This window comes from Larimichthys crocea, chromosome VIII, assembly GCF_000972845.2.
Source record: "Larimichthys crocea isolate SSNF chromosome VIII, L_crocea_2.0, whole genome shotgun sequence".
Lineage (NCBI taxonomy): Eukaryota > Metazoa > Chordata > Actinopteri > Sciaenidae > Larimichthys > Larimichthys crocea.
The window spans coordinates 29,254,480-29,281,390 of NC_040018.1; the positions used below are offsets into that span (position 1 = coordinate 29,254,480).

General features: G+C 41.2%; 3 protein-coding genes across 5 annotated transcripts in view; 2 read left to right on the forward strand and 1 right to left on the reverse strand.

Moving 5' to 3' along the window:
* Positions 1 to 4,598, forward strand: part of cemip (cell migration inducing hyaluronidase 1) — a 190,680-nt gene extending 186,082 nt beyond the window's left edge. For all 3 annotated transcript variants that reach the window (XM_027281343.1, XM_027281344.1, XM_027281345.1), the window contains exons 27-29: positions 687 to 844; positions 1,002 to 1,102; positions 2,045 to 4,598. In XM_027281343.1, the coding sequence (XP_027137144.1) occupies positions 687 to 844; positions 1,002 to 1,102; positions 2,045 to 2,172 (387 nt within the window). In that variant the 3' untranslated portion in view covers positions 2,173 to 4,598. The remainder of the gene's footprint in view (positions 1 to 686; positions 845 to 1,001; positions 1,103 to 2,044) is intronic.
* Positions 4,599 to 5,361: 763 nt separating this feature from the next.
* On the reverse strand, positions 5,362 to 8,950 carry mesd (mesoderm development LRP chaperone). Its single transcript, XM_010748686.3, has 3 exons — positions 8,736 to 8,950; positions 6,565 to 6,797; positions 5,362 to 6,118 (listed from the first exon to the last, which is right to left on the reverse strand). The coding sequence occupies exons 1-3, from the start codon at positions 8,892 to 8,894 to the stop codon at positions 5,851 to 5,853; spliced, it is 660 nt and encodes a 219-aa protein (XP_010746988.1). The 5' UTR covers positions 8,895 to 8,950; the 3' UTR covers positions 5,362 to 5,850.
* Positions 8,951 to 14,298: 5,348 nt separating this feature from the next.
* On the forward strand, positions 14,299 to 17,701 carry tlnrd1 (talin rod domain containing 1). Its single transcript, XM_010748687.3, has one exon. It carries the CDS (start codon positions 15,862 to 15,864, stop codon positions 16,924 to 16,926), a length of 1,065 nt encoding a protein of 354 aa, XP_010746989.1. The 5' UTR covers positions 14,299 to 15,861; the 3' UTR covers positions 16,927 to 17,701.
* Positions 17,702 to 26,911: the final 9,210 nt, after the last annotated feature.

Consider the following 26,911-nt stretch of genomic DNA (forward strand, 5'->3'; position numbering starts at 1 on the left):
GTTCATTGTACACCTGCTGAGAAACAAAGCAGACTGCAGTGAGTACTGCATGAACTCATCTGAGAGGGAATACACCAGCACCTGCCTTGCAGTGGCTCTTGTTTCAGGGTAGATTTTACTAGTTTACAGAATACATCGAAGACTATTGCTGTGTGTGTATAAAACAATTCCATATTCATCAAACTGCTGAAAGGAAAAGATTAAAGTAAATGTTCTTCACTTTGACTCAGTCTCGTAAACACAAGAATTAAAGCTATTTATCACGTTTCTTTTGACTTTGAAATACTGTTATTGCTTTGCTGCGTATTCCGCTGTAGTGCAAATCACAAAAAATACAGCTGGTACTATTTTCCTTTTCTTTTGGATTAAAGGTGTGTGAGATTTACAGGGCTGTATTTACAGAATATGGTAGAAATGGAATATAATATTCATAACCATGTTTACATTTGCTACCTTAGAATGAGACTTTATATCTACAGGTGCTGCAGATCCTCCTCCATGCTTCTAACTAAACACTGGTTTGTTGTTGCTGTTGTTGTAATCTGCAACTTCACCACTAGATGCCACTAATCCCCAAACACTGGATTCTTTATCTTGATCTGCATTTGTAAGCGTGGCGCTACGTTCTGCTTATTTCTAAATCTCAGAATTCTGCGTCTGATTGACTGGCTGTGTTATGCTGACAGGTGAACGGCAGAAAGTTCTACCAACCAGAAGACGGGGTGCAGCTGATAGTAATTGACGGCCACGATGGGAAAGTGGTGGAGAACAAATACTTCAGGAACTCCATCCTACAGGGCATCCCTGCACAGATAGACAACTACGTCAGTGGACTGAGAGACAGGTAAGATCCTCCTCTGCTGTCCAACTCAGCTCAAAATCTAAATGTATGTATTGCTTCCTTCTGAGAGGGGGTGATTCAGAGCTAAAAGCCCTCATGACCATTCCAAGTCACACAAAAACACATCCAGCTAAAACACTGTTTGTCACTCTTTGTCCAGTTCCATCGTCCTCATCACGTCTAAGGGCCGTCTGTTTACCAGAGGATCCTGGACTAAAGTCCTGGAGAAACTTGGAGCAGACAAAAACATCAAATTGAAAGGTAACTAACTATATTTGTATCTGTTCAGATACCTGTGCTCACATTTCACATGAGTATGCCGTACAAACATAAACAACACACAAAACCTTAAGCTTACACTGTATACATCTTTTATTTTAGATATATTCACACTTTTTATACTGTTCATAGTGTTTGTACTGCTATATTTACACTGTGAACATCTTTCTAGATACTTTTTTTAAAATACTGTTTATATCGTTTTATAGTTGCTGTATTTGTTTAGATCTCCTTAAACTTAGTAATAATATTTTATATTTCATGTTTATTGCTGTTTGCACCAGGGATATGAGGGAAATGTTATTTCAATTCTCTGTATGTCCTGTACATACAGCATGGCAGCGCTGACAAGAAAGTTGACTTGACTTAAGCATTTTCAACAGAAATGCAGTAGGTGGCACTGTGGTTTTATTTTGTGACATGAACTATAATGGTTTCGTGAAAGACTTATCAAGAACAGCAGTGAAATATATAAACATAACATGTCCAATGTTTCATGTATCATTATTTGCAAATGGGTTCTTGGGAAACAGGAAAATGGATTGTTCTTGTTTTATCCAAAATATATTAAATTGTTTATTTGGATGTTGAAACTTTTTTAAATGGTGTCAACAGTTGCCAACATGGCTGCTCAGTCTCTTTGTTTATGCTTGTCCTGCAAAAATGGTACAAAGCCAACGGACCACAGTTTATGATTCTCCTGTAGGACCAGCTCGAGAACACAACTGTAGCAACTGGTGATAGTACCTTATCAACAACAAACTGATTCTTTAAAAAAAGTCATAAATGTGTATTATCAAACTTTAGTAAAAGCACCAACAGTTTTACACTAACCAGTACAAGTACAAGTGCATCATCAACAGTATTGTGAGTTGCAGCCCCTGTTCACAACACTTACCTTGATGTCTTTTGGCCTCCCTGCAGATAAGCTGGCGTTTGTGGGTTTCAAGGCCTCCTTCCACCCTGACTGGGTCCATCTGGAGGCGGACTCCGAACGAGCCAAGATCCATCAGGTCCTGCCTGTCCCTGTGGTCCACAAGATGAAGCTATGAGTGGCATGGCAGAGTGGGGGGGGGGGGGTGGACAGCCAAGAGACTGTGTAGCCCCCAGATACAGACTTGCATTACAATCCCTCCACCCAGCCCCCCCCCCAACACACACACACAAAAAATATGTACAGACACACACTTACACATACACACTGCCAGCACTACAGAGTCAGTGCTTCAAGCCATTAGTGCAGGATCAAGTGTTTTTTTTTCTAGGTTTGGCGCTAAGAAAAATGATGTGAGTCGGTGTGTTGAAAAGGGAAAGACCGTCTCCCAGGACTAGTGCTGCCCATGAACAGCTGTACCTTCATGGGCGGCCCAGCAGTAGAGGGCTTTAAGGTGACAACACTCCTCTAGGGGTCATACTGGAGGTCCTCAGCTCTTTGGCAACATGACGCAAAACAGCCAGTGGTGTTTGCAGAAATGTGTCTGTGTCTCCACAGACGTTAACTGATACTGACTCAACACTGTCATTATGTAACTAACATCATTCTTATGTTTACATTAACGATAAATGAACTTTTGGTCAGCAGACTCTGCTGTGCTGTCATCACATCGACGTGGACATGAACTTCATGTTAACATTATTCAGACTCCTCTGATGCTACACCCAGCAAAGACAGTTCAACCTCTTAGTCTGGACTCTAACAGGCTTTGCCGTTGGTTTACCTGAGCAAAGAGGTTGATACCTTTTGGCGTTAGATGACACACAGTGCTGTTAGATGATACTGTTAAAGGTTGAGCTCTCGCCTCCGCACACCAATCACTGTGGCAACCTAACAAGGTGTGGGGTTACACAGGAGAGTCGAGGGTTTCAATGACCACGTCATGATCATGTTGGAGTAAAGCAAAAGTCAGACAGGTGCCCCATCTCCAGCCATATCCTCCAGCATCAAAGTTAAACGGGGATATATAAATCTAGCTCGTTCTGGGTCTGCCCTGGGGGCTTTCCTGTTACCTGGATTACCGCCAGGACTGGGTGCCTAAACCGGCTCAACTGACTTCTTTCAGGAAGTCTTATGAATTGGCCAATAAGAGAGCAGCTTCAGTTACAATAGGGGATGGCTGTAACCACTAAAGTGTTCATGCTCGGGTTCCAGTGAGCTATAAAACCAGCTAACCGATAGCAAAGTCTGTTACAGATCAATGCAGAGGTCACAGGACTGACTCTAACTAACCTCCTACCAATGACAATCATATGCACATGTTTTCTATTAGCAGAAACACAATGCCACCCAGATCAAGTCAGATATAAGAGATCTGCATAACCTCTACAAAGTTACATGGAAATATAGTTTGGAAGTTCAAACTCAACTCAATCACACTGAACCAAACTGCAGCACCTCTTACAAAGCTGTGTATGGTTGCAGTTCATAGGAAAGATACTAGATTATTATTTCATTTCATCATTTCCAAGAGTCGGTTGTTTGATATTAATATATTAAAAACTACTGGCCAATTCTCCAATGGACCTCCATGATGTCAACCACGGTTGCTAGGCGATTTATGATGCAAACGCACAGCCTTTATATGAACAGAGGAAGCAAATATTAAAAGTGTGGGACAGCTAATAAAAACGCATGTATATTATATGTGTATCATCCTTCCCATGCAGGTCTCTGTGACGTGTGACAGATGTAAAAGTCGAGTGGTTTGTACGTCCCGCTTCGTTTGACTTAAAAGTGTTTTAAAGAGAGAAAAGAGAAGAAAAGAAAAAAAAAAAACCCCGAAGCATTCCTCGTTTTAAGACCTGTCGTTGTTGACTTGCTCCGTTTCATTCCCGAGCGCTCGCTCATTTGATATTGTGATTGTTTTTCATGTCATCATTTGTGATATCCATCTGTCTGTGGTTTTAAAGAGTGAACCAGCAAAGAATCCCACAACAATATAAAAAAGAAATTAAATTATCAACTGAATGTTAAATCAGGGAGATAAATGTGCAACCCCCATTTCAAAATGACTGAGAAAAAACACACTGATGAAATCTTCATTTCAATCTGGCAGAAAAAAAAAGGATTCCCCCGTCCTTTGCCGAAATAGCTGGTCTTTTTTCGGAGGTTGTAGCAGTAATTTAGTGTTTTGTATGTTTAATGTGTTTTTAAAAATCCACAGATTGCTAAGAGATATATTTTATACTTATTTATTGTACAGACACATTTCAAATCTACAAAGGGACATCTTTTGAGTTGTAATGTTATTACTGTCCTGTATGTATACTGTATGTAAGAAACCATTATAGCTCCATTTAAAAAAGATTTGTACCAGACTCTCTGCACACATGCACATGATTCTCGGTAAAGTTGACTTGTTTTAACTGTACACCAAATGGATTTGTTGTATGTGGCTTGGGCTTGTAAAGTAATGAAGCTCCATGACTTTGAAATTTCTTTGTGGACTTTTGTACAGAAATAAAATGATGCTGAACACTTTGTCTGAATGCCACTGTTAAGGTCACAAAACGGGATATAGGAGAGCGTTTCTTCAAAAAAGAGTTCCTCGCTTTCATTCTAATCTTAAAGGTTTTCTTGAAGGAATCAGCAGCTTCTCAGTGTTTCAGGGATTTTGGTAATCACAATAACTGTTAGTTAGGAGAGAGGTGTCATTAACATTAACCTGAGATTACCTGATATGATTTGGCTCTATATAAATAAAAAATGTTGAAGGCTTTGGGAAGAAAACGATCAACAGCTGGACAACTCTTCTTTGCACCAATCAAAAAGATTGGTGCAAAGAAGAGTTGTCCAGCTGTTGATCGTTGATCATTAGAAACTAGTAGCATAGAATATAAGCCAGGATAGACTTCACCGCTTTAATGTGAAGCTGGCTCATGTTCTGCAGTGCAAAGAGAAACATCATCCACTGACCTGATGCACAAAAACGAGACTCACAGAAACCTCAGGAGGATTCTGCTCTGTGCAGAGTCTGGTAAACCTTTGAAGAGTCAACAAGCTTATCCTCCCAAAAGTCCACTTTCAAACTAAATATGCACTTCGGTTTACGCTGGTGATCTTAGTAAAGGAGCTAAAGTACAAATAAAGTTTTCCAGGACATTTATTTCCAGGTATTTCTGACTGGAAACCTGGTCTCTATAGCTCCAGGTTTTCGAGGACTCGTGGGAACATGTGTGAGCAATGTCTTCACACAGGAATTCCAGAAGATGAGATTCAACCCTCAGCAATAAAAGATACCTCATGTGATTATATAAAAAAACTTTATTTTCATATTGAGTGAAAAATCAAACAGCAAATGTGAGGAATCAAATATTGATGTGCTGCTGGATGTCTAACACAGACCAGGACCTGAAGGTCTGCTGACTGACTCCATGTTTGTACCAAAATAACACTCCCTGTACCTCACGTGGCACTTCTTAATTCTTACCTTGGGTACCTTTCAAACAACACGTGGACGTACTGATTTTCATTTGGTGATAATCAATCGACAGAATATAAGTAAAGAAACCAGGTGGCAGTGTAACATGTGTAACATGTTCCAGGAGGGAGAGCTGGAGAAGAGACAACAAATCTTTGAGTTATGATATCAGCTCAGCGGTCACTGTCACTCAGGATTTATTAGTCTACTGACTCTGAACCAGCGTGTCTTCACGAGGTCCTGCAGCCTCTCACGAGTTTACAGCTCACAGGTTGTGTGGTGACAATAAGCATGTCTGAGGCTGTTACCGGCTCACAGCTCCTGCTTCAGACTGCTCGCTCTGTTCTTCTCCAAGTCGGGCTTCTTGCTCTCCTTCTTCTTCTTGCCCTTCTTCTTGTCGTTGACTTCGTTCGGCTGCTTGTATTTGGCGTCGTCCTTCTTAGCGGCCTTCCCGGGGAACACCTGTCCCTCCACGGTGACGTCCGCGCAGCGTTCCTGGGACACGAGGAAATCTTTGACCTCCCAGGCCATGCTGCCATCCCGCAGCATGAAGATCACCCTGTTAGAGCCCACCACGAACCTGCAGGAGGATCAAACAGCTACTGTTCATTTCTACAGACCAGAAGTGAGAGATTTTATTAATATTTCATATTTTATCCAGTGTGTAACAATAACTTAACAATAACAACAATAACTGCAGGAAGTTTGTGTCATACAAGTACACGAATACATCTAATCTATTCGACCGGACCCTCAGCGTTAGGCTCTAGTTTTAAGCAGCTGCTATAATTCAGCCAAACCAGCAGGTGTCACTGTGTTCACTGTGTTTGGTGCTTTCAACACAAACAGAAGGAAAAGCCCTAGAACATCATCAGGCTCTGTTCATTAAAAACTTTATTTCTAACTTTAGTTTTATTTTTAATTTTGTTTTTAGTTGAGAACTGTCAGGATTATTAGTCACCGGCTTGTCACCGAAGAAATAAAGCTCCACCTCGTTAATGTGAACTGGGTTTAGTGAGTAACTACCTCTGAATGTCGAAGTTGGCGTTGAAGAGGCTGCCCTGCCACAGGCCTGTGATCTCCTCCGTCTCCTTCTCCGTGGGATCTCCCGACACTGTGGCGAAAACCATCAGGGTCCTGCCCTTCTTGGACATCTTGAGCAGCTCCTCTGGCTTGGAGGCGTCCACCTTGGAGAAATCGATTGGAGGAGGAGACCTCTTGTGCTCTGGGAGGTCACCTTCTTCGATGTCATCGTCTTCCTGTGGAGGAGAACAGTGGGAACATTGGATGATACTGGAAGTGCCTGGGTGTTACTGTTCTGCAACCTCATTCAAGGAGTACAGCACTCATTCACCCAGTCGCACACTGATGGCACAGCCTTCAGGAGCAATGTGGGGTTCAGTATATTGCCCACTTGGATCACCTGATTAGTAGATGACCCTGCTTTATGTACAATATGCTGCAGTGTCTACACATGAACACATTCACTCAAAGCAAACCAGTCCTGACGTGTAGCAACAAGCTTAGTCACACTCGTTTTTTCTCACAGGTACTTCCGTACATTTCCCTGACAGTACTTTTCTGTGCAGTATTTTTACATACAACAGAGTACTTTATATTACTTTCACCGACAAACCGCTGACAGTGTATTTGAAGGCTGTCCAGTTTCAGGGCAGAGACTCCACATTTCATGTGTGAACTTTGGCCGGCAGCGAACGCAGCGTCTGAACCATAGACATATATACGTAGACGCTGCATTGAGCGCTGAATCGTACGTAGACGTCGCTGCCATTTTGGATGTGGCAAAGTGGAGCACAACCCTTAAGTTGCAGAGTGGCAACACACGGAAAAAGCTGTGCAAGAGTATTCTTTACCAAGGTTTTTAACTTGGAAACACACACACAGACTGCAATTGTATAGCTGTATAGATATGTATGTTCATCAATGCCCCCCGTGTATATATGTTCATCAATGTGCACCCCCCCTCTGTGTGTATTTTTGATATATTCACACTGTTTATAGTGCTATATCTACACTGTGAATATCTTTTTATATTTGTCATATTTATACTGTTTATATTTGCTGTATTTTCTTTTAGATCTGTTTAAACTTATTTTATTTTTCATGTTTATTGCAGCAGGGAGATATACATAATATATGTTATGTAATATATATCTATCTATATATATATTATCTATATTATATATATCTATATATATATATATCAGGGGGAAGGAACATGAGAAACTTGAGAAGTGTCAAGGGTTGAAAGAGCAGCTGGAACGGACGTGGAAGGTCAAGGGTTGCGTGGTCCCCGTGGTAGTGGGGGCACTTGGGGCAGTAACCCCCAAACTGGGAGAGTGGCTCCAGCAAATCCCAGGAACAACATCTGAAGCCTCAGTCCAGAAGAGTGCAGTCCTAGGAACATCGAAGATACTGCGCAGAACCCTCAAACTCCCAGGCCTCTGGTAGAGGACGTGAGCTTGAGGATGACACGGATACCACCCCGCCGGAGTGAGAAGGAGATTTATTTTTTTTATACATACATACATATATTACTCAAAATCAGTTAAATGTAAACGTTAGTGATCTTTATTCAGAAAACCCTCATGTCACATCTACATTTCAGGATGTGGTTATTATAGACACAGATTAAATGTTAAATATAAATATTTCAATATTTATCATCACAGTAACAGTGTTACACACATTAGTAGCTGTAAACACTCAGCATTAGAAAAATACATACGTTGGTTTGGTGCTTACATAAGGAGTAAACATTTATAATCATCACTTTAAAAGTTACATACGTTTTTTTTTGGTGCCTGTTTGTTTCCCAGATATATTAGTGTGTGTGTGAATGGGTGTATAAGAGACATTAACTTAAAGAACTTTGTAGAAAGGCGCTTTATGAAGTTCAGTCCATTTCCTTGTATTAGTTTATGCCACATCCAATATGGCGGCACATCGACGTATCGCAGCAACGGACCAACCTGCTCAATGAGGCGTCTGTGTTTATATGTCCGTGATCTGAACTACTACAAGTGACGTCAGCATTACGTCAGAGTTATAAGTGTACGTTTCGTACAAACATTGGCCTAACGATAATACAACGTTGCTGTACCGTTAGCCAGGCACATAGCTTGCTAAGGGCTAAGGCTAGCAGCTAGCTTCCGTCTGCAGGTGCGTTCACGTACCTCCCACTGCTCCAGGAGCCGCGCCATGTCCGCGTCATTGTAGTCTCGGATGTCCTTCTTCTTCCTGGGCTTCTCTTTGCTGTCTGCCGCGGACACGCACAGCAGAGACCCGCAGAGCAGCAGCAGCACCGCACATCTCCACCTGAAGTCACACGCCATGTTTACAGATGGTGCGTTCTGATTGGCTCCGAAGTCTGCCGGTCACAAGACAGAAGGGGCGTGTCCCAGTTGTAAAAAGGGCCGACCGGTGACACGCACGCCATATGAAGGTATTTCAAAATAAAAGCCGAGTTACTAAAAACGTGACCTTTTTTCCACTTCTTTCTGTTGCAGTGGTTTGATTGTATTTATTTGTTTTGAATAACCCAGAGATGAACCACAGAATTCACTCAGTAAAAAGTCACAGTTTTGCAACTGCAGTGACATGAGTGTAATAAATGTAAATGTACTTTATTTATACAGACCTTTCGGTGTACCAAAGTGCTTTACAGCAGATAATAAATAAAGAGAACAATAAGTAAAAACAATAAAAACAATAAAATACAACAAAATCGAATAAGATAAGATAAAAGTGTCATCATACTACTAGGAATTAAAAGCCTTCCTAAATAAGTGGGTTTTTAGCCTGGATTTTAAAAGCCCAGGTCAGAAACAAGACGCATCTCGACAGGGAGCTTATTCCAGAGTCTGGGGGCGGCAACGGAAAAGGCTCGGTCACCCCAGTGTTTGTATTTTGATCTGGGCACTTCCAGCAAAAGTTCATCTTTAGACCTCAGAGCTCTACCAGATAGAAACGTCAAATATGATGAAATTCTTTGTAGGACACGAGTGCCTTAGTTGCCAATTCTTGTATAAAAGTTGTGTAATGCTTTACATGCATGCAATGTTTGACGTTTCCAGAATTCTTGGAATGAACTACATAAGTAAGACACTTACTCGTGCTTCAGTGAACACAGTGAACACACCGCTGGTTCAACTGAAGTTCAATGAAAGACACTCGTCTACATGATGTTTTAGTGTTTTTCTGGTTCTGTTGCATTTTGTTCTGTTTATTCCACATCGAATTAGTGCCGATGATGATGATGAACACAGCCTGGCAAAACTAACTATGTCGGGTACAAACAGTTTGTGGCTGAATGTGCCTTCATCCATTTACAAAGTGTTTCATTTTGGCCAAGGCTGCAGTCAAAAGGCCAACAATCATCCACAAATAGATACCATCGGCTGATATCTTGGCAAAGTGACAAAGTGTACCGGTGCTTGTTGGACATGCTGTACTCTGTGTTGAGGATGTAACACAGCTTCTCCCACAGAGAACATAGTTTGATAAATTTAGTGACAACAGTGTGGCTCACTGATGTGTCTTTATTACTTTATTATTAGTTAGAGTGAAACACGGTTAGAAAGCAATGTGTGAAGGCCAGCGGGGCTCACGGGGTCGTGGAGATCGGAGATCAGCCGAGCTGACACAAACTGTAGAGCTGTTTCCTCTCTGGACGACTCCACCCAATGGCACCGTGCCCTGTGCAGCTGCAAGTCCCACTGACAGTACAACAGCACTGTGTTCATCGCAACCTCCTACCAAGAAAGAAAGGTCTGTTACTGTGTCACATACCTGAGCTTCGTTACTCCATGTACAGAATTACACAGACATGTTATCATGCATGACACTGCATTATACCCAGAACACATGCAACATTCCTGTAATGTTCTCTCTGTATATCTGAGTATTAGTCCATAACATAAACAGCGATAAGTGTTTTCACGTCATCTCCTAACATGTATGTCTTTGAACAGACTGCGGCAATCCACTTTCTTTCTCCACCAGCAATACACCAAGTTTCATTTTATACAAACTGCTCCACTTATTAAATACTAATCTTTTTAATTAAAAGTACGAAACCGAGTCATTTATTTCAATTCTGTTGAGGAAACCTCACATGTAGAGAATGAACTGTGTGTCCAAACTCCAACACGTATCAGGAGAGTCAGTGGAAACTAGCTAAGATTATGTTCTTCAATAATTATTACAGAGTATCTAATTCATCCCTTCAGAAGTCACACAGACACAGACCACCTCTGCACTGAGCAAACCTGACAAATCCCCTGGCCTCACCCCTTGGTCCCTAGTGTGAAAGTTTCATGAAATGCACGAAAAATGCAAAAGGCTTATCTGGAGCCAGTGTTTAGTTTGTCTGCCCTGAGCTACTGTAGAATCATGGTGGACTCATATACATGTTGACTTATTTTCAGGTGATTACACAAAGGATCCGAATACTTCTTCCACACTAGTTCTTTAGTTCAGTAGAGTTCTTCTTACAAAGAAAGTCACAAAGTTGTGCCAGGTCTACACAATCCTCACTATACTACATTTATGTGTACTCATACAGTAGATTTATGTATATTACATGTATATTATGTTTTTTCTTCTCTCTTGCTATTTTATATATATTTATATATTTTTTCTTTTCTTTATCTTATGTTATATTTTTATTTGTAGTGCTCTTAATGCTGAGCTGTTTTTCTTGTCTCACACATTTCATTGTACTGACCCATGTTAAACCACATATGAAACTGAAACTAAACTTATCTGCATTCATGTGACCGGCAGAAGTCTGCAAAATGTGGAAAGTATGTTGGAGCCATTAATCTTACAGACTGGACTATAAGTTATTCTAAGTACAGTCTGAGTTACTTTACTTCCACTTTATTCTATAGACTAATGATCCAAAACCCAAAGACATTTGGTTTACAATGATATAAAAATAAGAAAAAGCTGTAAAGTTTACTTCACAAACACCTGTAACAAGGAACTGATTATTAGAAATTAGGAATTGATTACACTGTGATTAAATTGTGATGATAGTGGCAGATGGCGAGCTGTGCATCTCCTGAAGTATTGTACCTGCGTACAATTTTGTACTAATAAGAAAGATAAAGGTGTAAGTGGTCGTGAGATGACCCTAACCCTAACCCTAAATTAGGATGATCTCAGAGACCATCTTAATGGATCTAAAGGCCGATGTTTATCCAGCAGATATCAGGAAAATGCAGATTTTCAGCAGTCTGATTACCAACTTGATTCATGAGAATGAAGAGACACATTTCTGCTAAAACTCATGAACAGATATCTGCATATGAATGCAGATAACTTCAAATAGCTGATGGGTTCCCAGATTGCATTTCAGCCAATGCATGTGTGTGTGGTTGGTCAATACTACTCGGACTACAAACAGAAACCAGAACACTTCTGGTTCCAAAATCTTGGTCCCTCACCCACATTCTGCATTCACATGCAGATATCTGTTCATTCTGAGGAGGTACACGGAACCAGTGACACCTGCAGGTGAACATGGGTGTGAAGTAATGCTGCTTACATTTTAAAACAAAAATAATCCACTTACTTTGATAGAATCTGAATATTTCTTTCAAACAGCAAACATGACTCTTTTTTTTTTTGGGAGGAACTCTAATACTTTACGACAAGCCACAGATTCTTACACAGACTGAATATAATGATACAATTTACTTCAATAGAAAATGATTCAATTCATTTATTCTTCATTCTATCAGTGTCTATCATATCATATCATATCATATCATATCATATCAAATCATATCATATCATATTCTGAGGTACAAACACAAATACATCATCACACTGACTCGTTCTCCCACAGTGATCCTCACACACCACAACCGGATTGGTTCCCTTCCCTCCTTAGAGCTTCCCATCGACTCCTATGATTGGATACACATCCACATCTGCGTTTGGTGATTGGATGACGACTCTGACGTCACCGTTTGCGACAGTTCACATTTCACTGGCCATGAGAAAAACCACAGTATGAGGTTATGGAGGGAATTATCTGTGCTGCTGTGTCATTTAAACATCCGAGCCTTATAAAATGTGCAACTGTGTGTGAAATAACTGTCATTCAGCAACCAGTGCAAATATCATTACGTGACATTTATTACGCAGTGCCTACAGCCTGCACCAGATCTGACACCAGTTTTTAATTATAGGAAATATTTAAAGAGAGGTCCTTAAAGGACACCGGAGCAGGCTGATGTACTTTACTTGAGTTCCATGTTATGATCTCCACTATCTATCTTATATCTAGACATATTGAACATATAAATATAAGATAATATAATATAATATAAAAATATTTGACACCCATAGTTAGTAATTACTTTGCTTCTTAATATGTTATATACAAATATATAATCTAATACAATAATAGCTCTTTGCTACGAAATAAACAAGCCAACAATGTTTGAAGAGATAAAAACAATGAGACGCTCATTACAATGTATCAGCAATAATGATCACTGAAGATAATATAAAATAATAATCGAATCTGATCTAATGTAATATAATATAATACACTTTGTAAGGGGCGAATAATGTGTCTTTAGTCCTACACTACTCTTACTTACTCGTATATAGTATAAATTTAGTTCAGTAAAAGATTCCTTCATTGCTGATTTTGTAATATGGGCGATAGACTATCGTTTTGAAAAAGAAAAGAAAAAGAAAACGAGAAAACGTGGAATAAAATGTATGTATGTATGTATGTATGTATGGCCTTTTAGGGCTTCCGTACTATACTAATTTTCTTACTTAATGCAGCACTTTGACTTACTCGTATAAAGTATAAATGCATCTTTTTTTTTTTACTTCAGTAAAAGATTCCTTCATGGCTGATTTTGTAATATGGGCGATAGACTATTGTTTTGTTTTCTCGAGATTTCTAATTAATTATCTCATTATCACAGGAAAACGAAGGAAATTATCTTGTTATCACGGGAAAACGTGGAATAAAATGTATGTATGTATGTATGCATGTATGGCCTTTTAGGGCTTCCGTACTATACTAATTTTCTTACTTAATGCAGCACTTTGACTTACTCGTATATAGTATAAATGCATCTTTTTTTTTATTCCTTCATGGCTGATTTTGTAATATGGGCGATAGACTATCGTTTTGTTTTCTCGAGATCTCTAATTAATTATCTCGTTATCACGGCAAACGAAGGAAATTATCTTGTTATCATGGGAAAACGTGAAATAAAATGTATGTATGTATGGCCTTTTAGGGCTTCCGTAATATACTTACCTTGATGATACGTATAATTTTCTTACTTAATGCAGCACTTTGACTTACTCGTATATAGTATAAATGCATCTTTTTTTCTTTTTTTTACTTCAGTAAAAGATTCCTTCATGGCTGATTTTGTAATATGGTCGATAGACTATCGTTTTGTTTTCTCGAGATCTCGAATTAATTATCTCGTTATCACGGGAAAACGTGGAATAAAATGTATGTATGTATGTATGGCCTTTTAGGGCTTCCGTACTATACAAATTTTCTTACTTAATGCAGCACTTTGACTTACTCATATATAGTATATAAATGCATCTTTTTTTCTTTTTTTTTTACTACAGTAAAAGATTCCTTCATGGCTGATTTTAGCCGCCGTACATTAAACGACGGTCTAAAAGTCGTATGAGTTACTGTACAAAGAAAAGAGAGGAGCTTTTATTTTGAAGGCTTGAGTTTCCGGTGTGACTGGCCGCTGTCGGCTCACTTGCGGCGGCAGCAGCGGCGGCGGCAGCGGGATGTCTCATGGCAGAGCGGCGGAGCAGCGGAGCAGCAACACACGGTCCGAGAAGTCAGAGTAAAAGTCTCCGTGGATTTACAACCTTCCCTCGAGCCGTCGTTGACGTGAAACAGCGGCCGGTTCCCGGACACGGTGAGGATTACTCGGTGTAGTTACTTGTGCTGGTTCCGTTGCGACCACACCCTCCCCGCTTCCTCATAGTACAGCAGCGGGAGCGCGCAGCTCGGCTTTGAATCTCCGGGAATAACGGCCGCTGCTTCCCGGCTGCGCGGACGGTACGTGGGGACACTTTTCAAAAAAGACCGCCCGCTTGGTATGGATGTGACAAGCGGGTCCCCACAGAGGATATGCGGGGCTACACGACCTCTGGTCCCGAGTTAAGACGCGGAGGAGCAGCAGGAGGAGGAGGAGGGCGGACAGACAGATGGAGTCGGAGCGACCGGAGCAACTGCTAGCTTCAAACCCGGGGCTGTGTCTGAAGAAGAAGAGGTTGAAAGTGGACCGAGTTGGAAAGTCGTCCTGTTTGTTTTTATTTTAAAAAAAAACTCATGAAATGATGGTGCTGGAAGGAAAACACGCTGTCCAGAAGAAGAAGAAGAGCTGTCCGGGTGGTGCCCTGTTGTTTGTCCCGAGCATGAGTCCTCCAGGCCGGCCACACTCATCGGGAACGAGTCGGACAAGGTCTCGGTTCTGTTTCAGGATACTGGCTGTGATGCGAGTGGACACAAAATGATATCTTTAAAAAAAGAAAAAAGGCACCTAACGCTACAGATGTGTTTGGAAACATAAGGAGCTTTGACATTATTATTATTTTTATTTTTAATTTTTGTTTATTCTCAATCTGCACTTTGCCTTTTTTTACAGGCTCCTGGGTGGCACTGCAGTTTGTGTGTGATTTTCTTTTTTTAACTCAACAACAATCTGTGAATTCTTCTTCTGGGACTACAATGAGAATATTTTAAGACTTTTTTTTTTTGTTTTGTTTGGATGGTGGTGTTCAGGGCATTTAAATTAACAAAATAAGAGCTTGTTACACTGATTACTCAGAAGTTGGCGGGGTGGGTGGTTGGGCTTTAATTGACTGTGTTACATTGTAAAATTACTAATAACCCAACTTGGAATATGCCAGATCATTATCGAGACTTGTTGTAATATACTTTAAAGACACGTGGATCGATGTTATTCAAACGTGAGTAAGTTTTTTCCCATGTTTACATCGATGAATACACGTCCTGTGTGTCGGCATATGATGTACAGTTGATGCTTTACTCTGAAGGAATTTAAAGAAGACTGTCTGGCCAGTTTGTTATTTAAAAAAAGAGTTTGCGAGGTGAGGCTTCTTGGGGGACTCGTGGAAATGTCTTAAAACAGTAACAATGCAGCAGCAGCAGCAAAAAACTAAAAAGTAACTGAACCCCTCCAGAAGAGTTTGACCCTCCCTACCCCGACCCGACCCTCCCTACCCCACCACCGCCACCCCGCCACTCTCCTCCTTATTATGGCTAGTGGTGGTTCTGGCAAATCGGCTAGCGAGGGATCAACCAGCGCACCCACCGGCAGTCTGCAGCAGAGGAAACGTCTCTCCTCCATCTGTGACACGTGCAAGAGCAAGATGCAGCTGGTGGCCGACCTCCTCCTGCTGTCCAGCGAGACCAGACCGGTCATGACCTCGGAGGGCGTGGCGGTGGCCGACACCTTCGACCAATGCCGCGACACGGTCATCGCCAGGACCAAAGAGCTGTCCATCCTCACCCACGACATCCAGAGCCAGCTCAACATGGGCCGCTTCACCGAGGTGGGGGACCGCCTCCTGGAGATGGCCGACCTGGTGGTGTCTTTGACCGAGTGCTCAGCCCACGCCGCTTACCTGGCGGCCGTGGAGACCCCCGGTGCTCAGCCCTGCCTGCCAGGTCTGGTGGACCGCTACAAGGTGACCCGCTGCCGGCACGAAGTGGAGCAGAGCTGCGGCCTCCTCCGGATCACGCCCCTGCCGGACCTCACCCCCCAGCTCCTTCTCGAGCTCTCCCAGAACATCTCCACCAACCTGAAGAACCTGACGGACATCTCGTCGCTGGCTAGCGAGAGGTCCAGGGACCGCTTCGCGAAAGAGCAGTTCAAACTGAGCGTCAAGAGCATGAGCACGAGCGGCACCGCCTTCTTGGCGTGTGTCAAAGAGGTGAAAACCCAGCCCAGCGAGCTGACCCGGAACCGCTGCGTCCTGTTTAGCGCCGCTCTGGTGCAGGCCGTCAGCGCCCTGGTCGGCTTCGCCACAGAGCCTCAGTTCCTGGGAAGAGCTGCGAGTATCTCCACTGAAGGGAAGGGGGTACAGACTGCAGTGTTAGGGGGTGCCATGAGTGTGGTTTCAGCCTGTGTCCTCCTCACTCAGGGCCTCAGGGATGTCGCACAGCATCCCGAGAGTAGCTCCAAAATGGCAGACTACCGCGAGCGCCTGCGTAACTCGGCGTGCGCCGTGTCGGACGGCTGCACTCTGCTCACTCAGGCACTCCGAGAACGCTCCTCTCCACGGACTCTGCCGCCAGTCAACTCTCATTCTGTGAATTAGTTTAGGAAGAGGCAGCATGAGCTCCAGTCCCCCCTCGTCCTTATTCTGACGTACCAAAGAGACTCACTTGGGTTGTCCCTGTTCAATCAGGTTTCGAGTCAGAGTAACATCACAAGTCGGGGCTTGTCTGTGGGGTCCGTTCAGGTTGACGTGCGTTTAGAGGAGCACGACAACCCGGCCATGGGGGTTTCGTGTCGTGCTGGATGCGACCGAAACCTTTTTTTGTTAGAACCTGACCACTTGAGTGCCGTGGCCTTCGACCCGGACCCTGGCTTGACAGCCCCGCTCTCACCAACAGACCTGAAAAGTTTACCTCAGTTTTCAGCTCCGGTGAAAACACCAGCCGAGATGATGGATGTAGCCTCGCTGTGTGAACCTATGGTTGGCTGACCTACTCGATTACATGTGCTTTGTGAGATTGGAAAGAGTGATCCGAGTGTCTCCATGCTTTTGTTTTTGTTTTTTTTTTCAACGTGTGAATTCTTCTTTGGTAAAAGCTGCTGTGAGTGTGTGCCATAGGTTTTACACTATTTACCAGACTTCCTATAGTATTTTAAAGTGTTTTGATCATGCATGTAATGGAGTATTTATTTCAATTATTAAAATGTTGTTTCTGATTTCCTGTTTGTCGGGTCGAGGCGCTTTGATGAAATGATTGAAATGTTCCGTGAGCTCTGCTGTGTTTCGCTTGATCTGTCCGGTCTGAGACTTCTGCTTCCACCCTGATGAACTTTGTCACATTCATAGCATTAAAAAAAAGATACATTTAAAATAACATATTAAAAAAAAACGAACTCGTGACTTTGTTCATGGTTAATAATTCTTTGTAGATGAGTTATAAGCTGCTGATACGAATTCTCCTTGTTCATCAGGTCGACTCTTTGACCCGCTAAAGAAGTTGTTCTCATCAGTGGCTTATAACGCCTGTATGAAGAATATCAAATGATGTATTTACCGTTAATAAAGGAGGATTTTGTGAGGCTGTACTTTGCAGAAACAGTTTTCGGAGGCAGAACTCTCCAAACCTGGACAAATGAAACTGAAACTGTTTGATCCAAGATGCAAACTTCTGTCTTGTTCTACATATGAGTATTAACAGTACGATAGTAGTAATAATAATATTGGGGAACAAAAACAAAACAGTTTTTTTTATATAGATAGCACTAAAACAAACTGTATGTGAATCATTAACAGCAAACCTGTGTTACACTGTCATCAAATAATACAATAATACATATTTGAACTGTTTCCTGGAGTTATCGGCCTTCACTGGAATATAATGGACCTGAAAATCTCAACAGCGACGTCATGACGCAGTCGTTAAATAATCCACAGACCTCGCTGTGAGCTGGTTCTTCTAGAAACTTTATTTTTTACAACGAAGCTGCAGCTAACGTTACATTAATGTTTACATGCTGCTATCAGCAGTTTGCCAGATATGATCCAGTTCTGTTGTATACCAGAGAAGGTCCAAAACTCAGAAACTCGAGTAAAAAGCTCTGCAGGTAAGAGGAGGTGTAAGTTGGAGTTTGAGTAGCGGGTCAAGGTCGAGCAACTTTAGAGGTTTCATAATTTATACGTTTATTTTTGCAGTTTATTTAGGATTCAGTAAAGTAATTCTAGTTGTAACGTAGACATAGAAGAAGTTTTCTGCCCTCTACACTAGTGCTGAATCAAGAGGTTGGTTAACTGATCACTATAAAATAACATTATAATTGTAGTTAATCAAGCAAACATGAAGCTTTCATTTGAGAATATTTGTTCCATCACTGAACTGAATGGAACATCTTCCGGACATCTGAAGACGAGTCAGAGAAAACAGCAACAGGCATTTTCTACAATATTTTTAAGGCCAACGATCGACTGATTAATCAATCAAATATGATCATAATAATGTAAATAATCATTAGTTGCCGCTCTGGTCAACTTCTTAAAGTGTTGCTGAGTGTTACTGAAACAAAGACGGCGTCTGAAACATCTCATGGTGGAATGCAGCAGTTATCAAAGGAGCGGTTCAACATTTTGTTTCACTTTCTTTATGACGAAATCAGATCAGGGATGTGTGTGTGTGTGTGTGTGTGTGTGAGCTGGAGTCAGGGCGTGGTCCACTAAATTTAGCATGAAGAACATTTTAGATAACAACACCTGTAGCAGTCTGTCTGTCTTTTATGTACTGAATTATTCAAGTCACAGGTTTCACCAATGAGCACCTCATCTTGTTATCAGAGGAAATGAGATCAGTCCCATGATGTAGACCTCTGTGGATCTGATGCTGGAGAAGCAGATTCTCAAAGCACTTCATCAGAACATGTGTGAGTAGCACAGGGTGGTAGTCCTTTAGTCTAGACACTGCAGACATGACAATGTACAGCAGGGATGTCCAAAGTTTCAGATTTCATGCGGCCTGCAGCTTCGTTTTTATAATATATTATTTATGGCCTAGCATTGTCAGATACTGTACGGCTGGAAGATTTGTCTTTTTCGGTTTAACCCAACGAAGCATTTGAACCTTTAAGGACGTAACTGCTGCTGTTATATATCTGTAGATGTGACACAAAGTATTACTTTCTGAATGATTTTGTAAAAAGAGAAGAGACAGAGTGACACGTTTTAAACTGAAATGTTAACAGACTTTGCGTTACTCATAATAAGTCATGTTTAAAATGAACATGAGGTTCAGATTCGCATCAACTTCGTGCAAGTTTAACGTGTTCATGCAGCGTATTCTTTGTTATCTGACTCCAGATGTGACAGAAAGGAAGAATTGTTTTTTTTAGATTTGTTCACACCTGATTGGTTTAGATTAGGTTACACTGCCATTTACAAAAAAAAAGTAAATGTAAAGGTAATTGTGACAAATGAAATGAATGAAAATGATTTTTAAAATGTTAGTACTGGCCCCCGGGCATCTTCACATTGTCACACCCCTGATGTACAGGGACGATGGGATCACTCTCCTGTGACAGTGATGACATGAACTGTTCTTAGTTCACTCAGTGTTCTGGAGTAGAGCGACGATCCCAAACAGAGATGGAGGAGGGAGGTGGAGGCTTTTAAGATCAGTCGAGGCAGCGTATGGACAGTCTGGAAATGATGCACTTGCAATCCAACCAACTTTATTCTCAAAATATCACAACTTGTAATTCTTTACTTATGTTATCAGACTCAGAATGAGGTTTATTTCCAAGTAAATTTTTGGTGTTTTGGTGCACAACAAAAGGAAGATCAAGTAAGAAGAATAAGTACATATGCACAATATTTTATTGAAATGTAAGGAGCTGTGCAGTTTGTGCAGGTGTGCAAAAGTTCACGGTATGCAGAATATTTAACGTCCAAGATATTTATGAAAACAGCAGATCTTAAAGATGTTATCGGGAGGTGTGTGTTAATGTAACAGTTACACAGTTAGACATCTTTTCATAATAATAAGGCTGTGTTTGTGTCATAAGTACATCGCATCAACATCCAGGTCATGGACACCTTGTGTCCGTCGTTCTAATAGTGGATGTAGCGACATCAAGTCAGGGGCTCTGAATGCAGGTCTCCCTTCAACAATTCAGGATTACGAGTTGAATTTCAGGACATGAGTGTGAATGAACATTCACACGTTGCAGAAATGTGAATCCTTCCTCGCACCTCCTCTCATCATCACACATCCCAGTCTATGGAGCAGTATCGGGTCACGCTCAACCGTCAGAAAATCTGTGTTTTGGTAATCTCACAGAACCCAAATCCTCTTTTAATGACATGTATCATAAAGGCATATCCTATAATCTGAGCTGTATCCTATTAGAACACAGTCCAGGTAACCCTGATGTGACTCTGGATACTGTCTACTACTACTACTACTACTACAGATTTGGCATCATAGCTGTTGCTAAGAACTGTTTTGCACAGTCTCACACTGAAACTGAAACTAAACTAATGTCTGGACCTGTCAGACTCTTAGAAAATAAGATCATTTACCACTTTCTGTTGTTACTTTAGCAGACTTTTTGCTTCATCCTGAAAATTCCTTTTTTTTAATGCTAGCATCTGTAATATTCGATTCGATTCGATTAACAACCCGACGGCATTCTGTGATAGACAAGTAACAACCCACCTGAGCTGGACAGACCTGAAACTATTGGCAGCTGCATCATGAGTTACAGCATGGTTAATACTATGAATACAAAAATGCACCTGGACTTAGATGAAACTGTAAAACTGGAGTTTGTAATTACAGGACTGTTAAAACTGTTGATTCAGTTCTCCGGCCTCTTTGTGGCAGGACACAAAACTGAAGGTTTGACCCAGCGTGTTTTACTCTCCCTGACAGCACTCAGTGAAGCCAAAACTGTTGGCCCACAACAGGAAACCTATAGCCTGCGCTATCAGGAGTGGCTTCCTTCACACGACAAAATGCTGGAGTCATAATTTCGAGTAAGGTTTCGCCCATTTCCTGCTGCAGGAGGGAAACACTTGCCTATCCTTTTCCCCAGGGGAGCTCCCATCCCCGCAACGCTGACGACATCCATCTCTGAGGAGAAGGAAGCTGCCTGTAGACAAGACAAGGCTGCTGCCTTTCTTCTGATTCACACTCATACAGACATGCTGACCTGGTCTGGCTGCCAGCTGTACTGTAGCTCAGGTTCTTTGTTGGTGGGAGCAGTGTATTTGGTGGATAGATGAACTGCTCTGGGATATTCAGTTAAACTGTACCAGGGTTCAGGTATTTTACTGTGGGTTTTGTTTTTAACTTTGGCACTGCATACGGTGGATGTTCTTCCCTTTTGCAAACCAGGCTAGCACATTAGGTTTCCAGGTTTGTTGTAGTAACCTGAGAAGAGCCATCTGATCCCAGGTGCATTATTTATGGCTTTGGCTGATTAAATGACACAGTGAACCTTACAAACAAGCTGACAGAAAGACAGAATTTCATCTAACACTGCTGCTAATCTTATTATACATCCAGCTTTTGGATCAGAGCTTGTTTTTATTATTAATTTTATGGATCACATTAAGACCTGTGATAACTATTATTAATGGCAGCAGGGCCCCAGCCAAGATCTTAGACATACTGAGGTCATGAGTCCACTTTATTCCACCATTCCTACTCATTACGCATTAAACAAGGCAGTCCTGCTTCAAAGAGGAGGTGGAGCGTGGATGGAGCTGATGTGGGCTGAATGAAAGCCTGGTTGCTTAAACAAGCCACCTGTGACAGCACTCACCTGTGAGTCAAAGTGGCCACGGTCTTAATCCTACATAACTTGAAGCCTTAATATCAGAGGAGAGTTGTATATAAATTCACCCTCAGTACAGTTGTCATGAACGGGGAAATTAGCTACAGAGACCAAAAATGTCTATTTGTCTATTTTATTTCCCAAGGATTCCCATTAGCTGATGCCATGGCGTCTTCCTGAGGTACAATACATGACACATTATATAATAAACATGAATTCCATTAAAGGTCCAGTGTGTAGGATTTAGTGGCACCTAGTGGTGAAGTTGCAGATTGCAACCAAATGAATACTACGATACTTATAAATATTGTATTCCTGCCAATAAATCTTACACACTGGACCTTTAATATACAGAAAAACTTACATTCATATACAAATCAAAGCCAGTCGATAGTGTGCATACATAGTTTAGGGAGTTATCCACTCATATGAAAGGAAACACCCATTATTAAGTCTGCCATTTCTACGTTATTAAATGCCTCTCATATTATTTTAAAGGATGATTTATTTTGGATTATGCTGTTGTCAAAATTTATCTTTCACATATGTCCAGTGCCGTATCATCTGTCCTCTGTCCTCCAGTATCTGGACCAACACTGACACCATAAAAACTAAAGCTAATTTCACATCCAATGAAATGCTTTCTTTTTTATGACGCCGTCAGTGCAGAGTGCTTCCTGTCTGACGCAGACTATGAGTGATTCTGAAAGCTGCATCTCTGGCCAGGCCTCACTGAACACTTTATATAACTTTATTTTATAGTGATTTCGGTGTAATTGGGACATATTTTATTGTTGTCATTATGTTTGTTATTACAGCAAACGTATTACAACTGCAGCTGAACAATATGGCCGTGAAATCCTTCACTCGATGGTGAGCCAAGTGAGGCCGGAGTGCAACTTTTCAGAGCTGGTTCTGACAAAGCAGCCCAGAACTGATAGCTAGTTCAGAAGCAACATAGCAACATCAAGTCTTTAGTGACCCTGTTTTTAGCAACTTGTGTGACCACACTGTTGAGCAATAGTCCAAACAGCACAAAGTTAAAGATTTATGTTAAGCTATGACTTATTAAGTCATTGTGTAACTGTCTAGAGCAAGTCAAAAATTGGATGAACCAAAAATTTTCTTCAATTAAATCAAGAAAAAACTGAGGTCATTGTTTTTGGCAATAAAGAGAAGAGGGTTGCTGTCAGTAAACACCTTGAGTTACTGTCTCTAGAAACTAAAGACCAAGTCCGAAACCTTGGTGTGTTGATAGACTCAGATCGGACCTTCAACAGTCACATAAAATCAGTCACCAAAACAGCCTTCTACCAACTTAAGAACATATCCAGAGTTAAGGGCTTTATGTCCCAAACAGATCAGGAGAAGCTGATCCATGCTTTCATCTCCAGTAGACTTGACTACTGTAATGGTCTTTTGACTGGACTCCCCCAAAAAAGTATCAAACAGCTGCAGCTCATTCAGAACGCAGCAGCTCGAGTTTTGACCAGAACAAAGAGATCAGAACACATCACCCCAGTTCTTAAGTCTTTACACTGGCTCCCAGTTAGCCACAGAATAGATTTTAAAGTTCTGCTACTAGTTTACAAATCACTGAATGGTTTAGGCCCACAATACATAAACGACATGTTAGTAGAATATAGACCCAGTAGGGCTCTGAGATCTACTGACTCAGGTCAGATAGTGGAGCACAGAGTTCAAACCAGACTAAATTGTTTTCAAATTTGCTGTTTTAATGATTTTAAATGACATTCTGATGTTTTTAATTCAATTTTCTTCTCTTTTTCAATTTTTTATTTCTATTGCTATTGCTTGTCTTAATGTCAAATGTCTTTCCTTGCCTCTGTAAAGGACTATGAATTGCCTTGTGTACGAATTGTGCTATACGAATAAACTTGCCTTGCCTTGCCTAAAGAGCTCAGTCCATGATGGGTGACTGTCAAGGAATAGGCCCAACAATTTAGCTTTATCTACATATTCCTAGAAAGACAACAAATAATCATCTTTCCTAAAATGTGTAACTATGAATTTCAAAGAAAACAGCAAGTGTTCTTCATGTAGCATGTGTACTTTTGGCAATTGACACACTTATTTTCACATTCAAGATTAGTTTGAGGCATCAAGTAGTGTAGATGTCAATCGTAGTCCACAAAGTGCGCAGATTTTTGTATATTCATCAACACTGTAAACAGGCTGAACATCTTTCCCATGGAGGCATTCAGATGGCACCTCTCAGCGGATCTGGTTGGGGAACAGTGATGGGAGGTGATCCTTGGCTGTTTTTGCAGGTGATGGAACCAAACAGTTGTTCCCCCGGCCTTGACATCTGCTCTATTTTACTGAAAACACCCTCTGTTCACATTCAGCCCGCAGAATGTGGAAACTTGGCCGTCTCACAAGTCCATTTTTAATTCCAGCCCCAGCCCTTCTTTGGCTCTCGCAGCAGTACAAGACTGACCTTTTACCTTAGCCATGTTGAGACCCTCGTTTTCTTATGGAACTGCCTGCAGGGAAGTGATGGTCAGCTGGATGCTTTCACACCCACACGCTGACCTTTGGGCCACAATGGTTTCAGGATCTTTTTTTGGATCCACAGTCACTGCAAAGCTTCCTCCTGATGAACAGACAGTGTGCACATTGTTAACATAAACCCACTCTCATGCACACACTTCATATCCTGTCTCTACTCCACCCTGCTAGCTATTGTCCTCACACACAAACACAAACATTTACACTTGGCCGTGCCTCAGTTCACCTCTGCAGTCTGTAGTTTAGACTTTATGAGGGATCACCTCAGGGATCACCCCACTCTGTGTGTGTGTGTGTGTGATTTTCCCGTGATGTAATCCTGTTTCTAACAGGAGTTATCCGTTATCTTAACTTCCCCTCTGTCTTAAAGCCAGGTGGAGGGTGGGTGATATTACTGCCATGAGAGTGTGGAAACAAGATAGCAGCAGCTCCTGAGGAAAGTCTGTAGTTCTACTGAAACGAGACTAAAGAATCAGCTGCATGTGTGAAGCTGTACGTCCTGCAGAATGTCAGCATACTAACACTGGATCTGTGGCGAGGCGGTGGAGGCAGGGCACGACCAGAGCCACCACACTCAGCGATGGCTCTTTAGAAAACCTCTTTCAAAGATACTACGTCCATGTTTTATACAGTCAGTGCAAAGACAACCAACAGTGATGCTTTTACAGGAAAAGGTTTAATTTTATGGTATAAACTTTTAAATATTATTAATCACAGTGAAATGATGTTAGTACTGTTGATTTTATGGGTTAAGGTTGGGGTTTTAGTCCATGTCGGCGACATAGTTTTGCTTTATAACTGACATGAAAATACCGTATGAATGCCGTATAAATAAAGGTTTTGCCAGGAAATTCACAGTTTATATATAAAACTTTGTGCTGTATTAATTCCCCTAGAAATGCAGTGTAAATAAAGGTTTTTGACATATTTCATGGTCATATGTCATGGCACATTTTTACTGTCATGGTTACCATACAATCACATTTTACAGTGCATAGTGTGGGGGCATTGCAGCAATAAATACAATTGAATTTATTAGACGCAAATGATGAGATATCGGTGTGTGTGAATAAGCGCTTTAATTTATTTTGGGAACCTAAACGTATGGGAAAATATAAATGTATACAGAAAAATAAAAAATAAAAACAGCAGCAATGTATTTTAACAAGTAACTTCAATTTCTCAGTTTCTGATCATCTCATGTCTTTTTCATGTGAGCTGAGCTCCTCACAGCCTCACCATATTTTCAACCCTGGCAACAGCTGCTAGATGGATGTCAAGTCACATGATCAGAGTACTTAAATATATATATATTAACCCATCCCCCCTGTTAGGTTACCAGGTGGTACTGCAAACACTAGCACTCTCCTCGACGCTTACCCTTCCAGACACTGGTGACTGAATATTATTTTATACATAGCTGAGTGTTTGTTTTAATATCTTTTTAAGAAAAAAACGATATCATCACCCAGAGTTACATGTAAGTGTAAATCTACTATACTGTCAGATGTTGTATAGATGTTGCCATCTTCAAAAAGAAATTATCTAATTTATGCAAAACAATCTTCAAGACTATTCACTACTGTCCTGACTGCACTAAATGGTTTGTTCATCATCATTTATCACAAATAATCAGTCAGATCAACAAACCATGTAACGCAGTCAGGAGAAGATTGAAAACATCAACTCGTACCTGAATGCTCCTATGTGGTCTGAGCTCTTGTCTTCTTGTCATCAGAGACTTTGGATGTCCTGACATCTCTTTACACTCATCGTAACCTTGTACATTACATTTTGCATTGGAACAGAAAACCGCTCTCTCAAGGACACATCCCATCTTTTATCCATTCCTGCAAAGGACGGTCAAACCAAGAAATGCCACGGATTCTTCTTCTTGAATGCGTCTGCACTCTTTGCATTTCCCTGTGGCTGCTTCATCCCTCTAAATTGATGCGTTTTATGACTTCCTTTATTTTTTTGTCCACACTAAAACATGTTGCTTATTGCAGATTCCAATGAGAATAAATAGCTGATATGTGACCCATACTGTGCATGTTTGGGCTGTTTGTGATGTTTTAAAAAAAAACCCCAAAGATATCAATGTGTGTGTGTGTGTGTGTGTGTGTGTGTGTGTGTGTGTGTGTGTGTGCACAAGATAATCTGAACCAGCAGTAACATTCAAGGTCTGTGATGTCATACTTCCCTGCTACCTCTGATCCCAGTTCTTC